The sequence below is a fragment of the Salvia hispanica genome, chromosome 3 (genome assembly GCF_023119035.1).
Source record: "Salvia hispanica cultivar TCC Black 2014 chromosome 3, UniMelb_Shisp_WGS_1.0, whole genome shotgun sequence".
Classification (NCBI taxonomy): domain Eukaryota; kingdom Viridiplantae; phylum Streptophyta; class Magnoliopsida; order Lamiales; family Lamiaceae; genus Salvia; species Salvia hispanica.
The window spans coordinates 8,609,064-8,626,717 of NC_062967.1; the positions used below are offsets into that span (position 1 = coordinate 8,609,064).

Here is a 17,654-nt window from a genome sequence, read left to right on the forward strand (position 1 = left end):
CTAAGAGCCAACTCGAGATAGTGGCCCACAGAGTGATAGTCTAGGAAAGGAGTCGGTCGTGACCAATTATTGAGAAGCCGAAAAAGATTCAAGAACACGAGCACAATTACATACTATATATAATCAATAGGTGAGCCGTAAAGGGTAGAGAGCATTATTTATAGCACTAGTAAAGAATTTGGTGAGTGAAAATCCCTTTTGTTATGCATGAAAAGAAGTTCAAATATACGCTTTAGTAATGTGGGATCCTTAATTTGCAGCTTTAGTGTAATACTATAATGTATGTCACGTTCTACTATAGAAGTGTAGCTCGGCTTTTAGGACAAACCATGGTATTGTTTTTATTATCTTTCTACAAATCATTGGAGAGATAAACTATGACTATAACCCACCATAATTTGTAGGAAGTGCATGCTATGAGTATCTAATGTGTGTGTTGGTGAAATTAGAGGTGGATTAGTGTTTTATATTGACATATCTTAAAATATATACGAACCATCTAGTTTTCAAAAAATGTCTATATACTATATGAATTATCATCTTGAAAAAGTAAACAAGGAATATAGTGTCTGTGCTACTAGTAGTGTTGGAATAGTTTTATCTATTAAGGAAATATGGTTATTATTTACTCATGCTCGTGATCGAAAATAAGAGTCTCATTTTTTCTATTTTGATCATTCCGCCACAGAGATCACATTTCACTTTTATTATTGTAAATGAGTCTCACATTCCACTCACATTTGATTACAATATCAATTTATAAAATAGTTTATTATCTTTTTAACTCACATTTTTTTTACATTTTAAAAACTCATACCGGAAATAAATGTGATTTCTAATCATGGACGAAGAGAATATACTTTTTCATGGAGCACCATTTTTTTATGCAAGAATTTTCACTCGTTATTGGGCTTAGAGATTTTTTTTTCCTACTCTGTTGTAGTACTACGAGATTTTTTTATTCATTATTGGGCTTAGCCCAAATCAGTTGGAGTCTGAAGTCAGCTTTTAAGTAGGATATTTTTGGGCTTCAAGCTTTCAATAAATAATGGAGTTTTTAATTGTTTTTTCGTCAGTATTATTTTTTTCATATTTTTGTGATAAAATGCTATTCTCAATTTTAAATTTATAATGTACCTCTCCCTCCTCCTCCGTTCATCATCAATAATGTAAAATTAGTAAAGTATAACATGTAAAAGAAAATAATAATGAATTATAGTACTTAGTATTAAGCAAATACATACGGCCTAATTTCTATGAACATACAAAAATTATTTTTTAAAAATACTATTGATCGCAACAAAATTTATTTTGCCACCATACAACCCCCAATCTTTTCATTATATTTCCAAAATGAAAACAATGTACAACTTTAATTGTATATTTATCCCAGTAGCCCCAACTCTTTTTCCACATATGATTCACACATTTCTTGTCAAAATCCTAAAATTCCAACATCATACCAGCTGATACTATTGCAAATAATAATGATATAATAACTATATAAGTCATATATTACCTTTTTCGTTTTACACAATTTATTCTCAATTCAGATGTGTCTTAGCTCACAATGAAGAAATATAGCCAATTCTAAGTTGAAAAAAGTGGTGACAAGATTCATTTTTCAACTAAGAGAAAGGGACTTCTCCATATTTCAATGAAACGAGATATTTCCCGACAAAAGAAATAGGACATTGTCCCACAACCACAACCCAATTTCAAGAGCCAAGAAGGTAAGGACACAATCTACTTTTCTATCTAGCTGTCTCCAAATTCAAACCCTTTCAATTTTGTCATCAAATTAATCATCAAGAATTACTACTAATTCCTTAATAAAGAGATTCTACTACTTCACTCCCAAAACCATTACCATCATATATGAAAATTCAACATCTTCATAAATAAACCATTCAAACAATCCACAAATCAACTTCAACAAACCAAAAGTAAAGGGATATTGAAAATTTCACAGCTTCTCACCGGGACTAGTTGAGCCGGTGGAACGCGATTTCTGATGCTGGAGCTGCAGGAGCCGGGCTACTGCAGACGCTGCCATCCGAGTGCGAGAACAGCGTCCTGTGGAGAACCCCGGTGGGCGAAGAGACATTAGTAGCGGGGGCGCTGACCGAGTCGCAGCCGGAGATGGCGACTGATCCCGGCTGCAGGGCCTCAGCGAGAGGCCCTCCTCGTGCGAATGGCTCCCAGTAGAGAGGGTTGATCCATCTCGGATCTTGCTCAATGCTTCCCATTTCTTGATCAGCAGCAGCCATGGCTATGGACAGATTGAGCGAAGGGGACAAGTTCCCGTGATTCGTTGTAACGGACGATTCAGCATTCCCACTGCTGATGCTGTCGAGATTGCTCATCGACCAGGCATCGATGAAGCCTTCAGAGGCCGAGAAATTCGAATAGGATAACGCATTCAATGGCTCGACATAATCTTGATTGAAAAGGGAAGTTGAGCCATAAACAGAGGAAGAGGAGCCAACATTCACAAATCCCATATTCGATTCGATGAAATGCTGCTGCTGCTGCTGCTGCCATCGCTGATCGGTCCCATCCATCATCAAGCTCAAATCCCTTCATTATAAATCAAAATTCAGGAATCAAACACAAGCAAAATCACAATCACACAACATCACACCAAATCATACCTATTATTAAGTCCTCCTTTGAAAGAAGAGGGATCATTTTTAGCATTGAAAACAGAAAGGGGCTTATTGATACTATTATCATTCCCTGCAGCAAATTGTTGAGCAGAAACAGAAACAGAAACAGTAGTACTAGGAGGAACATGGCTTTGCTCAGTGCGAGTTTTCTTGAGATTTTCGCCACTGTTTTTAACTTCCACAGGCTTTCTTGAACGGGGGCGGCCCCTGTGCAGGTGGCGCTCACAGTATTTCTGGTGGGGCGCCACATCTCTCGAACACCTCCATTTCTTACCATCTGTTCTCTTACATCTACCCGGCTCCGGATCTCCATTTCTTGAATATCTCACATTGTACACTGCTTCCAAAAATCAAGATTATAAGCTAAATCAAAAGACAAATTTTTTTTAAAAAAAATCAAGATTGGATTTTTACATGAAGCAGGGCAATCGGAAGGGAAGTTTCTTGAATGTGGGAAGAGAAGGTCGGGAGGGACAGGCACAGACGAAATCATGTACTTGTAAATCATCGCTTGTCTCTCTAACTCTTTCCATTGAGCGAATGTGAAAGGGAACGCCGCGGCGGCAGCAGCAGCCATCTCCTCTGCGTGAAAGAAAAAAAAACTGCGATGAGCTTTCTGTGGCGCATTTAATCAAATACCTCGGTTGCCCCCAAAAAATTCAGAATTCAGAGAGAGAATTGAGGGAAATTTACCTGGGGATTTGAAGGGCGTGGCGGAATAAGCAGCGAAGATGTCAAAAGACTGCGAATTAGTAGCAAAATTTTCACCACCAAGGCGAGAGGATGATGAGACATCATCACCGTACGCATGGCCCACCGCCTCGGTAGCTCCGCCGCTGCTGGGCCCACCACCACCGCCTCCAACCAACGGTCGGCCCGGATTGACTTCTCCGCGGCGGTGAGAGCTCATGAGCTTCTTCAATCGGATCACATCATCGCCAGTTGACGATTTATTAGCTGCAACCTTTTCCAAACTAGTCATTCCTAAAACGGCAAAAATCGGCTTTCCCTTTTAAGATAATCACTGAGGAGCTGAAGAATTAAATTAAAAACCCTAAAATTAAGAAAAAGGGGGAAATTGTGGAAATGAAGAAATTTTAAGGTTTTAATAGGATTGATGATGATTAATGAAACGGACAGAAGTGGGAAATTGATTGGATGAGGGATGGGGCGTGGGGGCTCAAGCCTGGAATTTAGTACTAATAGCTTTGCCGCCATTGTTTTTGCTTCCTTGCTTCCGACATTCTCAACACTGCACTAATTGTAGAAGATAATATAGTATTTAACTACTAATATTTTTTCAATTAAGCAAACGATGATAAAATTAGGTGCACACGTTAGCAATAACGGTTTTTTGAATTGAGAGTGGTAAAAAATGCGAGGGGAAATTGAGAATGTGATCACATCAAATTAGAGATGATTATTATCTAAAATGATCGATATATTGATTAAATATACGTACAGAAATTTTTAAAAACTGAGTACTACATCATTTTTACTTTTTTTAGAGAAAGAGGTTTAACGAGTAAGTTTAAAAACGATCAAAATAAATTATACTACTACATACATGGATTTTAAGTAAACTTATATTCGAAGCCCGTTAATTAAAAAAATTGCTACTACTAATTTTTTCCTATGCATCAAAATCATCTTAAATTATAAATTCTATTATGAAATATAGATATAATTATGAATAAATTATATTTAATTTATTTTTAAAATTATAAAATATAGAGTAAATAATATTCTAAAAACTCTAATTTTCTATTTTAATTGATGTTGAAAGTAAGGTATACTGCAAAAGTAAGGTATACTGAACTTCGGTACGGTATATCGAAAATGAGGTACGGTATCGGTATGGAAATTCGTCATACCGAAAATAAGGTATACCGTTCGGTATACGAAAACTTTGGTAAAGTAAATGTATGACTTTTTCGCATACCGTATTTACGGTAAGGTATATGGTATGGTGGTTTCGGTAAGGTATACCGTACCATCCCACCCCTAATCAATATGATGCCAATGCAAATTTTAAAAAACACAACTGTCATTTTTCTTACTAAAAATATAATCAAGAAACTAATACTCTAATTAGTTCAAGAGTGAACTACACTAATAGTCTCTTATCTTGTCGAAAAATGCACCAATGGTCTTTAAAAAAAATTTATAGCCTAATTGGTTCCTAAAAATTACATTTTTGGTACCTGTCGGTCCTTTATACCCCTCTGCATTTGAAAAATCTCCTAAATGCCATGGAGGGCATTTTCGGTATCTGGAAAATACAATTTTGGTACCTCTTCAATCATGCAATTATTTTAGACATACATAAAAGCACCTTTTACAACAAAAAATATTTTCTTTTGAATTAATTCACTTAAATTTTTAAAATAATTACTTGAATAATGTATAGATTAAGCTTTATAATGAAAAAATTACTATAGTTCACTTTAGTATTTTTAATAAAAAAATATTACTTGCAAGATTTCGCTTTAATTTATTTTAGACATAGTTCACTTAAATTTTAATTATTATATTTAAAAAATATTCTTTACTATACTATATTTTAATTAACGTAATTAAAATATTTATTTTTCACTTAAATATAGTAACATTTAAATATTTTAAGTAAAATTTTTTAATTAAAAAACTACTATAATTCACTATAATATTATTTCTTTACAAATTTAAAAAAATTTAGTATAATTTTAAGTAAAACTAATCCCACAAAGAATTTTCTATAATTCACTTTAATATTTATATTAAAACTGTTCCACTTAAGTATACTATTTTTTCACAAACATATAGATTAATCTGTATAAAAAACAATAATTATTTAATTTTAAAAATAAATAAAGCTGACTAAAACATATGGTTTCTTATTTAAAATTTTGAAATCATAAAGCATCAAATATTATTTAAATAAAAGTATAATTGAGTTTATAAAAGAAAATGGTGATGGAAGAAAAAATGAAAAAAGTTAGAAGGAGAATGGAAAGGTCCAAAATGCCCTAGATCTTTAAATATTCACACTAGTGGTGTCTAAGGTTACTTTAGTCTTATCGTCCCAAAAATAATCTAAATTTTTTTTAGAAAATATTAGTGCATTTTTCGACAAGATCAGGGACTAATAGTGTAGTTCACTATTAGTTCAAAGGCCACCAATTTCGGTATCAAGAAAATTGGAATATGAACTAGCCGGAGAAGAAATTTCATGGTTTTAGTTTTGAACTAAAGCTGGTGATTCATGTTTCAGTTCGAGAGTGCGAATTTATTATTGTTAAGATTTTTCTCATTTTCTATGATTTTCCCAAATTTTTCATTATTTTTCCTGATTTTGAGCAAAAATCGACGGTTAACTAAGTCACAATTCAAAAATAATTCCTAAGTTCACCAAAAATATCCCAAAAATTTCATGATTTTTCCTGATTTTGAGCAAAAAATCGACGGTTAACTAAGTCACAATTAAAAAATAATTCCTAAGTTCATCAAAAATATAAATTTTTAAAACGACGCAAGTTTTAATATAAAATTAGTAAAATAACAAGAAAAAGTGTGTTTGTGAAAAATGGATCCCATCTTACTAAAGATTTTTTTTTCTCTCTAAAGTATGAATTTTCTATTTTTAGGGAACAGATAAATAAGGAAAAATTTCTATTTTTAAGAGACGATGGAGTATTAGAATCAAAATCAAACTGATGGAAGTTGGCCCGACATTACCAAAGTTAGTACTCTTTCCGTTCCAAAAGAATATGACTTTAAGTTCAACACGCGTTTTAATATAAAATTGGTAAAATAAGATAGAAGTAGAGAGAAAAGTAATTAAAATATTATTAGTGTAGAATGAGTCTCATCTCATTAGAGAGAAAATAGTTTCTAAAATTAAAAAAATGTATATTGTTATGGGACGAATTAAAAAGGAAATATTGCATATTTGAGTGGGTAGTTCGAAAATTAAAATCGCCAATTCAATTTGGGGTCAAGTGGGCACTTTTTTAGTTACAACAGATCTATGTGACCAAATTTTGTACAACCAAAAACTAGTTTATTTGACAAAAAATTAGGTTTGTTTATGCATTTAATTAAAATATTTGGATGCATATATAGTACATGGATAGTGCATAATATTGTGGTCATATATTTATGATTTTTGTATAATTTTTTTATTTTTTTTAGAACCATAAATATAATTAGTGCATACTTTAAATCAAATTATTAAAAAAATAGAAAGAAAATTCAAATATAAATATAAAAAATGAGATTAAATGCTAATAAATCTTTTTAACTTGTCCACTTATTATATTTATATTTTAATATATAATTAATATATTAAATTATTAGTATAACTTTATTTTAATTATATAAAATTTGATTGTTTATCATTATTCAGTTAGTTAATAATGGATGACTAACTCAAGAATAAAAAAAATAGTCATCTAAACCATGAATGGTTTGTTTTAGGGTTGAGACCAAAACTTTTCAAAATCAAAGGCCAAAAAACTTAATGTGATGTTGACAAGACATGGAAAGTAGTCTTGAAATGACAAATGAAGAGAATTGCATTGTGGTAGTCATGCTTAAATAATTGAGTTGTTGATTAGATCTCATATGGGAAATAATCGTACCACCGTTTGACTCAATTTAGCAACCATTATCATTCAACATATATTACCAAAGGAAATAGTAAAATCATAGTTGCAAAACCATCTCATTTCCCTATTTGTTTCATGGCATGATGAACATTGACATTAATGACTCTATAATAGTAATAGGGAATATTTAGACTTTAGAGTAACATTTATACAAATGAATATAGATATATAGTGAAGCATTATGGGTGAGGATGGGAGTGAGATATGAGATAGGAGAAAAAAAGAGTGGGACTCATTAATTAATGATGGAGGGGTTGTGACAGCTGTTGAATGAGATAGAATTGATGGCAAGTCCCTATCAAATGTTTTTAAATGACAATTATACCCCTCATATAAATCTCAATTGCAAATTTTCTTGTTGCTATTCTATCGAGTTAGCAACTTCTTTGATTTGGTGATTTAATTTTAATTCATGAATGTTCTCAAATTTTGAGAAAAAGAACTAGTAGAATAATTTGACAATTTTAATTCATATATAGTCCTTCTAATTAGACATGCAGTAAAATACTCCCTCCGTCTCTAAAAAATATTCACTTTGGATTTAGCACGTGTATCATTGTAAAATTGATAAAGTAAGAGAGAGATAGAGTATAAAAGTAATTAAAGTATTGTTAGTGGAGAATGATTCCACCTTATTAAAGATAAAAGACTTTTCAAAATTAGATATTCATATTATTGTAGGACAGACTAAAAAAATAAAAATAGTGTATATTCTCGTGGGACGAAGGGAGGATAAGTTTCATAACTTGTTACAGTTGATAGTTGCACACTTGCACTCAAACAGTTTTAATTGGATTCCCTAAACATGGATAGATACATTTTAATTTCATAAGCTTATTAACTTTGGCAAAATCATCCCTTCATTTCACTTGAGACTATTTTGTTCCATATATATAAATGTAACATAGTATCACGTTATATTTTTCATCCTTCCGAATACTGATTTTATAATAATCCTAAAAAGGTTAATAAATAAAACTTAAAAGTTTAGGGACAAGGTGTCTGAAATTACAAATTTAGTGTTTATATTTGCTAATAAAGTTTTTTGAACCATTACTTAGCTAACACTAATCCACCTCTTGAGGGCTTTTTATTGTCAAACACATATTCACATTTGCATGTAAGTTTTGCATCCAATTTTAGGTTGAATTTCTTGAAGATATTTGAAAATATGGTACTGTACATACTAATTTTAAAAAGTCTCATGAGCCTGTTAGGTTGTTAAATATCTCCATTTCAATGATTGCAGTGCTTTGACATTACTCAATATAAATAATAATGCAAAGTGAACTTAACATACAATTGTTGTCCTAACTTGTGATTTTAAACTTGGGTCTGAAAAGCACCATACATTGCACCTAACTTAATTATTTGACATGGGTTTCGCTTTATTTTTCTTCAAACCACGTTTCACTAGTATTATAAAAAAACATGAATATAATTCGGAGCTCAGTCGGTCGTGAGAGAAAAAAAGAGCAAATTGTCAGAAAAATTATGAAATTAGTCAAATTTTGCTTAGTCTCACGACTTCAAAAATCAGTCGAAGAAATCATATTTTGATTTGTTCGCAATTTTTTCTCACGGCAAAAAAATCTGAACATCCACATGCAATAAACATTGGCGTTTTTTCAACGAAACAATATTATTTCTTTAAGAATAGACAACATCATTTTACTCAGTGACACGGATGTTGGCTTCCATATCGTATACTCCTATTTCATAAGTAGTACAAAACATTGTCATTGGATAATTTAGAATGAATCCAAATTTTATGATTATCCCAAGTGATTTAAAACTTATCAGATAACAAAATTTAATCAAATTTTATATTTTTTATAAAAAATTATCCAAAATAGAGAATGCTTCCAGGGAAGGAACAAGAGAATAATTGCGAAATGGACCACCAAACAACAGTGGATTCGATTTGTGATTCGAAAGCTACCACCCCCAAGGAAACAACCACTCTCTCTCCCCCACCAACCATTTCTCTTTTCCCATTCTACCCACCTTTTTTTAATTATTTTCTTTTTTCCCCAATTCCTATATTCATTGCAGATTACTAAAGAGCATTCATTGAGTTTTAGTAATTTCTTCTTACATTTATGCCCCTGTTAGTAATCTAGAAAAATTATAATTTATTCATTGGTCGGTATGGTAGGAGATCTGGAACAATTACAATGTTTTTAAAAACATGTCATTTCTTTGATCATATAACGTTTTGGCCAAGGTAAATACGAGAGTGAGTAAAACTGGGCCACTAATATTATATGGTGAAAAGAATTGGATCGGTGTTTGTTACCTCAATTCCATGCAATAGCCCAATATGGAGTCCTATTTTCAACATACCACACACAAGATGACCGGGCTTGAGTATTCAGTCGTCGGGCTAGGCCCATCCATATTTCATAACTATAAAATTTGAGGACATTACTTTGGATTTTTTTTTCTACTTTGAAGAATGTACCCGTTTGATAAGAAAGGTATAATATGAAAAGATATAAATACTACTTCCTCCGTCCCAAGATAAGTGACCTACTTCTTTTGGGCATGGGATTTAAGGAATGGTATTTAAATAAGTTAAAGTACTTTTTGCTAAAAATGGAAATAGGTCACTTATAGTGGGACACCCCAAAAAGGAATACAAGTCACTTATCTTGGGACGGAGGGAGTATAAAACAAAATAAGAAATACGAGCTTCATGTTAAGTTATGCAGAGATAAGATTTTTTCGTTGTTTTTGTTTATAGAAAATAAATTATCTAAATTTGTATGGTATTAAATAATAATGGCTTAACTTGATAAATTGGTGAGTTAAACAAACATAATTAAAGTTATAATTTTGGCAAGATTGAGACATGCCCTTGTCTTATGTAGGACTTTGACAAATTGGTGGATTACATAAACGAGATTTGATCTCCCGAGCGTCATTAGGTGATACGTAGGCGACTGTTGATGTGGCGGTGAAGTGGAATTATACATTTTTTTTAAATTATTTTTTTATATTCTCCCTCTCTACCATTGTACATGGTAATTTTTTCCTCCGTTGATGGCTCATTGTGGCGGCAATTCTCCACGAATCTCTTTTGATTCGTCTCCAGATACTCCCAAAACTTCTCCCCATCCCTGCGGAGTTTATCGCTCCCGCATCAAATTTTCTTTTAATTTCAAGCTTTAGCATCAGATCAACAAAAATTATAACCCCCGATGCCCAAAATCGAAAAAGGGGTAAGTGGAAATAAGAAATTGTTTTAATTTTTTCGTCTCACGCTCTGCAATTTTTGTCTGAAATTTTGAGAAGGAAGAGAGTGGAAGGGGTTTTACATCTCAAGCTTGCAATTTTGTGATTTTTGAAATTTTAGGAGAATCAATAAATTTAGATGTGCTGCTAAATTTCAGCTCAGAGAAAAAAAATCATGAAGATGAAACTATTGGATTATGAGTAATGTTGATGGAGAATTAGATTTGGAGAAATAAAAAAAGAAGAACTGAACGGAATTTGTAGAGAAAAAAGAATCAGATATGCAACGGATGGTTTTGACCTGCGTGTTGGTAGAGATGAAGGCGTGTCATGGTTGAGAGAGAATATTAGGAACAATAAATTAAATAATAGAAAATTCATTATTCCACCTTTACTGCCACGTAAGCAGCCGTAATTCCATTTCACCGCCACGTAAACCGTCGCCTACATATCGCTCACCTAATGACGCCCAGGAGATCAAATCTCTACATAAACATGGTTAGGGCTCGTTTGATATGTTGGTGATGGCAAGATATGGCCAATTATAGATATATAATACCTGCTCATTTCATGCGTTTGATAACAAAATGTATAACATAGTGGCCCTTGTTTTTTTGCAAAAGCCCAACTTGGCCGACAGATTTTTCAATAAAATACAATGATATATATCTTCAGAAAAATAGCATTGAGAAGCGTACTCAGTTTCAAAAAATATCACTTTCATACCCATCTTGCTCAAGCATCATTTTGCGAAACCTTCTTCCGAAGTCCGACGATCTCCATCAAAATTACTTCATGGAATGGTAAGAATTCAAAGTGGTGGGTGAGACCGACGAAGTTGGTGGTGTCATTCTGGGCATTGTTTTTTGGAAATTATTTTGTGAGATATACTCCGATTCAGCGCGTTTCTATTTATCTTCGAGGCAAATGTCAATTTTATTTTTTTTTTGGGGGGGAGGGGGTGGAGGGATTGGGCGAAGAGCACCCTTGCTTCAGCGCGCTTCATCCTTGTGATGTAGTAATTTTTTGTTTCCTAGAGTGAAGGAGTGTATGAGTTTTTTTGAGGATTTTAATTGGAACACATTTGTGCCTTGTAGGTGTTTGAAGAATTGCTTCTTAGTGGTTTAATCTTGCAAAGGAAAGGTTTAATCTTGTGATTCCCGATAGGGCTATTTAGAGAGGAAAATTAGAGGGAAAAATGAGGGGAAAATTAGAGAGTAAAAAATTAGAATGAAATTAGAGAGGGAAAAACGCGAGGGAAATTAGAGAGCTAAAAATTGGAGGCCAACTTATGGACATTGCGTATCAAACATGAGTTAATTTAATCTTGGGCCCGCAGACTACCCCAATAACTTGGTGATGTATCTCACCTGTGCATAACCCAACCAATATATCAAACGAGCTCTTAACATTATAATTTGGCAAGATTGAGGCATACCCTTATTTTATGTAGGGCTTTGAGTTAAGCTAAAAGATAATATTAAATGATTAGAAATGTCCACGTATAATTCTCTATCTTGATATTACTATTTTATCACACAAGTCTATTGTTCCCAAAATGATTTTTCTTTCTACATTACAATTTTAGGAAACACATTTGAAAAATTGAACAAACTGCTCAAGTGGTTTTGCTTACCGATGGTGGTTTTTATTTTAAAAAATTTGTACACTAAAATCGTTTCCCGAAATTGTAATGTAAAAAAAAGTTCTCGTTTTGGGAATCTTTATTGTATCCTGAAGTAGAAAAAAACCTACGTTATCTATTCTAGTATGAACATGTCAAAAAGAAGGAAAGAAAATGAAAATATATATACCCGTTATTTCAACAATAAGATTAACTATAACGCGAAAATCATTTTTTCAACACTAACCCAATTTTAGTTTTTAAAAAATTTGACAGTTATGAAGACATTTTGGCTTTCATACCAACCGACCTATAATAGTCAAATATCTTCTCATGTGAGACACCCATAAAGTCTAGCTCAACATGATCAACATGAAATATTTTTTAATGCTGGTGGAGTATGATTTTTAAAGTCCAGAGATCCAAAATTTGATCCTATAAACTCTTCTATAGATTTAATTCTAAACCTGCCACATCAAATTTAAACATATACTCACCTAAGTCATCATCTAAATGTCATTTATATATGAAAACCAGAACAAGAAAAAAATGGCAAAAGAGTCTGTAAAAAACTTGGTCCTCAACTCACAACCTAAGCTTTGTAGAAATCTATGAAGTCGCCTTTCGTGATATTCCGAATTTATAGATCTGTCTGAATTTCATTTTATTAGTAGTAGCTTTGAATAGAATATTTTTACTTTTGTGTTCTAATGAGAGATTATTAAGAATAAGAGCTCCTACATTATTAATTAATCATACCGACCACTTTTTACTCCAGTTTCTCATGAAAGGATTAATTTACCAAAAAATTATAACTGTATGAATTTAGACAATATGTGACACCACACTCGTCAACCCAATATAAGCAAGTGTGAATGTGACATTATTTGTAACAATATTTGTACTTCTCATTTAGTTGGAGTGCGGGATTTAAATATCCCTTCCACATATAAGGTTTGCCCAATTTCCCCTTTCAATATTTCACTCAATTTTCATTATAGAAATATCGCAATATCATATAAATTTCTAAAATAGTTCTAATTTTCGAGTCATTTTCTATACACTATGGGGTCGTTCGGTTGTCAAAATCAACCAAAACTTCTTCCCTCTTTATTTATAATCTTATGTTCAGTTGGCATGACAACCAAACTCCCCGAGCTCGTCGGCCCGGCTCTACAGTGAATATTGCACCCTTATCTTGCGATTATTTATAGATCTCACCATTTTGATGAGATTGAAATAGTCGGACGATTTCTCATCCCTCCTCGTATTGACATATTTCATATTATATCTCAATATTATTTTATCTCACGAATCGAGCACTAGTCTATGGAATTTCCTTCATATTCTAAACTAAACCCCATCACCCACCCCCCATCCATTATAAATCACAATATGCCAAAAAAGTTGGACGTTACCACAAAATTATAGTAAAACGATAAGCACATGCGCAGCTTAAAAAAATAGACAAATAGTATGGTGGAAAACTGTTACCTTAAAAAAATAATGAGAGCTGTTGTCACTCAGCAGCTCTTCTTGGACCAACACCACTTTAGAATCATTTCACCTCAGACAAACATATCCCCATTTCTTCAACTCAAAGATCTCCTTCTAAAATATACAAAAACAAACAAATCACACATGTTTAGGCACACTGGTATTTCATCACATGATCCATGTCCATGACCATTTTTGCCAAAACCAAACACACACAAAATCCGATATCACTCGAATCCAAAATCACCTACTGATCCAAACAAGCTTACCCGATATGTTTATTGTGATTCTTGGTTATGTTCTGTTTCTTGTCCCACTCCCATCTGCTTCGCAGCCTCAAGCTGCGCTGCAGCTTCTCCGGTTCCGAGACAGTCTGCCGGAGGCCTCGAAGTCTCTCCTGCAATGGAACCCGACCACCTCAGCTTCTGCTCACTGCAGCTGGCCTGGTGTTTCTTGCTACTCAAATGAAACAGATTTTCGAGTGGAAAAGTTGGAGCTGAAGGGGTTAGGGCTCACTGGGGTTCTAGAAGATTCGTATTCGTTGCTGTGTGGGGTTTCTGATCTGGTCCTTGTTGATCTCAGCAGCAACAATTTCAGTGGAAGCGTTCCTACTGTGCTTGGAAACTGCAGTCAGCTCATCGATGTTAATCTCAACAACAATCACCTGTCAGGACCAATTCCACCTGACGTTTTCAAGCCAGGCAAGCTTCTGGCGCTCGACTTGGGCGGGAACAAGCTATCTGGCACGATTCCACCCGAGGTAGGCCAATGCAAACGTCTTGAATATCTTGCGTTGAGCGCGAGCTCATTGAGCGGTGAAGTTCCAAGTGAGCTGTTTTCAGTTCTGAATTTGAAGTATCTCTATTTGGATTTGAATCAATTCAACGGTACGTTACCTAAATTTCCATCAAGATGCCCACTTGTTGAACTGCTTCTGCGAAACAATTCATTCCATGGCTCCTTGCCACCGTCCATAAGCAACTGTCGGGATCTCCAATTCCTGGATGTATCTAGGAACAAGCTTGGAGGAGTAATGGAGCAGGATATCTTCACGGGGCTGATGCAACTTGACCAACTGTCCCTTGCTCGAAACAACTTTGAAGGGCAAATTCCTATGTCCGTCTGGAGTCTCAGGAATATAACGAGCCTCTTGCTTTTTGTAAACAAGTTCAATGGGAGCATTCCTGAAGATATCAGGCAATGTGATAAGCTTACTCGCCTCGACTTATCAGAAAACGTCTTGACTGGTCCTATTCCAGCTTCAGTTTCTTATCTCAGAAATTTGCGGTTCATGAATCTATTAAAAAATAGGCTCAGTGGTCCTATACCTCAGGGAATTGGAAACTGCACTTCTCTAACAGATGTTGTTTTGCGCGAAAACAACATCAGTGGAATTCTTCCTCCTGAGTTATGTGGTCTCCGGAGTTTGGTGTTTCTCATGCTGAATCACAATCATATTGAGGGTCCTATACCGGATTGTGTAGGGAGTTTGATCTCTCTTCAAGTGTTCAGCGTTTACAACAACAGCATGACAGGCAGAGTACCACCTGGTATTACCAAGTTGACCAACCTTACAACTCTTAATTTGGCTGTAAACAAATTAGAAGGGGTGATTCCATCAGATCTGGGCAAGAATCTCGTTCCTGGTTTGGTTATCTTGGATCTTACAGGAAATCAGTTCACGGGAGAACTTCCACGTGCTGCATGTTCTGGCAACCGTCTTCAACGTTACACCCTTGGCAACAACAAATTTGTAGGCGGTTTCCCCACAGAAATCATCAAATGTAAGTCTCTAATTAGATTGTCTCTTGACAACAATAGCTTGCAAGGAAGCATACCAAATGAGCTGGAAAATTCATCCAGCATTGAATATTTTAATATTCGAGGAAACATGTTTGAAGGACCTATCCCAACAGTCTTTGGTTCCTGGAGCAATCTCTCAACTGTTGATCTTTCAGACAATAAGTTTTCAGGCTCAATACCTAAGGAATTTGGGGGACTTCAAAATCTGGTAGAAATGAATATTTCTTCAAACAGATTGACAGGAGAAATTCCTCCCGAGCTGAGTCGTTGTCCAAAAATAGACATGCTAGACCTCAGCAAGAATGACCTTGAGGGAGGTGTCCCGTCTGAGATCCTTTCTTCATCATCACTGTCAATCATTCAGTTTCAAGACAACAAACTGACAGGCATGATTCCCAACACTTCTGCGAGTGGACAAAAACTGCGAGTGCTGCAGCTTGGGGACAATTTGCTCGAGGGTCATTTTCCTTGCAATCTTAATACAGATCTCAAGAGTCTGAACCTCAGTACAAACAAGTTTTCTGGAGAAATACCCAGATGCATTGGCAATCTCAAAAACTTGGAGATTCTTGATATCTCAAGCAACGATTTCTCAGGCGAGATACCATCAGTGGCAAATGATATGGGATCACTTCAAGTTCTGAACATATCATATAATCAACTCTCTGGCCAAATTCCTGATGCTTGGGCAAAGCCATTGGAGCAACCCAGAACATCTGACGGAAATCCAAGACTCTGCCTAGCATCCATAAATGGCGGCAACTGCAGAAGTCACAAGAAAGTACATCGAGGCCTCCTTGCTGGTATTATAACCGGATCATTTTTCTTGACAGCATGCCTTCTTGCTGCCATGTACGTGTTAGTAACTCGTTTTTGGCACCATACCCCATCAACTCCTGAACAGTCGCTGTTGCACGATCAATCGAGCTACGAAGACTTACCAGATGATCTGAAATTTGTTGACATTCTTCGTGGAACTGAAGGTTGGAGTGATAAATATGTGATTGGAAGAGGCAAGCATGGAACTGTTTATAGAGCACAATCGATGAAATCAAAAAAGCACTGGGCAATTAAGAAGGTGGATCTAACTGAGGCAAAATCCAACACGGAGATGAGAATTTTGAACCTGGTCAGGCATAGAAATATACTTAGAATGGGAGGATACAGCATCAGGAATGGATGTGGATACATAGTTACAGAATACATGCCTGAAGGTACTCTCTATCATCTGCTGCACAAGAGGTTGCCTCGGGTAGCTTTGACCTGGGAGCAACGATGCCGTATAGCTCTTGGAATAGCTCAAGGTTTGTCGTATCTTCACCATGATTGTGTGCCTCCAATCATTCACAGAGATATCAAATCAGACAATGTACTGCTGGACTCAGAATTTGAACCGAAGATTGGAGATTTTGGGACAGCGAAACTGGATTCAGATGTTGAAGAAGACGAAACAGATTCTACAATTGTTGGAACACTTGGCTATATAGCACCAGGTAAGAATCAGCTAACCTTTACCTTTCAGATATTCTATGCTACAATCATGTGGATTTCAACAGTTACAACATGTTCAGAAATCAAGAGTTTTTGTCAAGAATCTAACCTCATAAAGCCTTACTGTTTTCGTTTCAGAGAATGCATACTCATCAAAGTTGACGGATAAATGTGATGTATACAGCTATGGGGTAATTCTGCTGGAGCTTCTTTGCAGAAAATTACCTGTGGATCCCAGCTTTGATGAGGGCTTAGATATTGTCTCATGGGTAAGGACGACACTACATGGTTACAACCCTCACGTCGATTTCTTGGATGAAGAAATCATGCACTGGGAGAGAGAGGACCAGCAAGAAGTACTGGAGATGGTGGATCTTGCTTTAAAATGCACTGAAATGGTTCCAGATATCAGGCCCTCAATGAGAGATGTAGTGAGTTCTCTGCTTAAATTTCAAAAAAAAAATTGAGGTGAATGTGAGAATTCCCTCATAGATTAGATCTCCATGTAAACATTTGCCAAGGAATTCTGTTGCAATGACACAGTTGGTATTTTTATCTGATAACCTGTAAAGTTCTAGATGATAAATAAAATCAAGCCACAAGATACCATTACCAGTTTTATATGAATGTACTTGGAATGTTTGCTAGAAAGGGGATTACTTCCTAAAATATACTTAGTGCATA

General features: G+C 34.8%; 2 protein-coding genes across 2 annotated transcripts; one reads left to right on the forward strand and one right to left on the reverse strand.

The window, feature by feature from the left end:
• Positions 1-1,875: 1,875 nt before the first annotated feature.
• LOC125211510 (growth-regulating factor 2-like) lies at positions 1,876-3,860 on the reverse strand. Its single transcript, XM_048111335.1, has 4 exons — positions 3,363-3,860; positions 3,084-3,251; positions 2,655-3,006; positions 1,876-2,580 (listed from the first exon to the last, which is right to left on the reverse strand). The coding sequence occupies exons 1-4, from the start codon at positions 3,649-3,651 to the stop codon at positions 1,986-1,988; spliced, it is 1,404 nt and encodes a 467-aa protein (XP_047967292.1). The 5' UTR covers positions 3,652-3,860; the 3' UTR covers positions 1,876-1,985.
• Positions 3,861-13,727: 9,867 nt separating this feature from the next.
• LOC125209188 (leucine-rich repeat receptor-like protein kinase PEPR2) lies at positions 13,728-17,579 on the forward strand. The gene is made up of 2 exons (XM_048108797.1): positions 13,728-16,972; positions 17,109-17,579. Exons 1-2 carry the CDS (start codon positions 13,849-13,851, stop codon positions 17,435-17,437), a joined length of 3,453 nt encoding a protein of 1,150 aa, XP_047964754.1. The 5' UTR covers positions 13,728-13,848; the 3' UTR covers positions 17,438-17,579.
• The last annotated feature ends 75 nt before the right edge of the window (positions 17,580-17,654 follow it).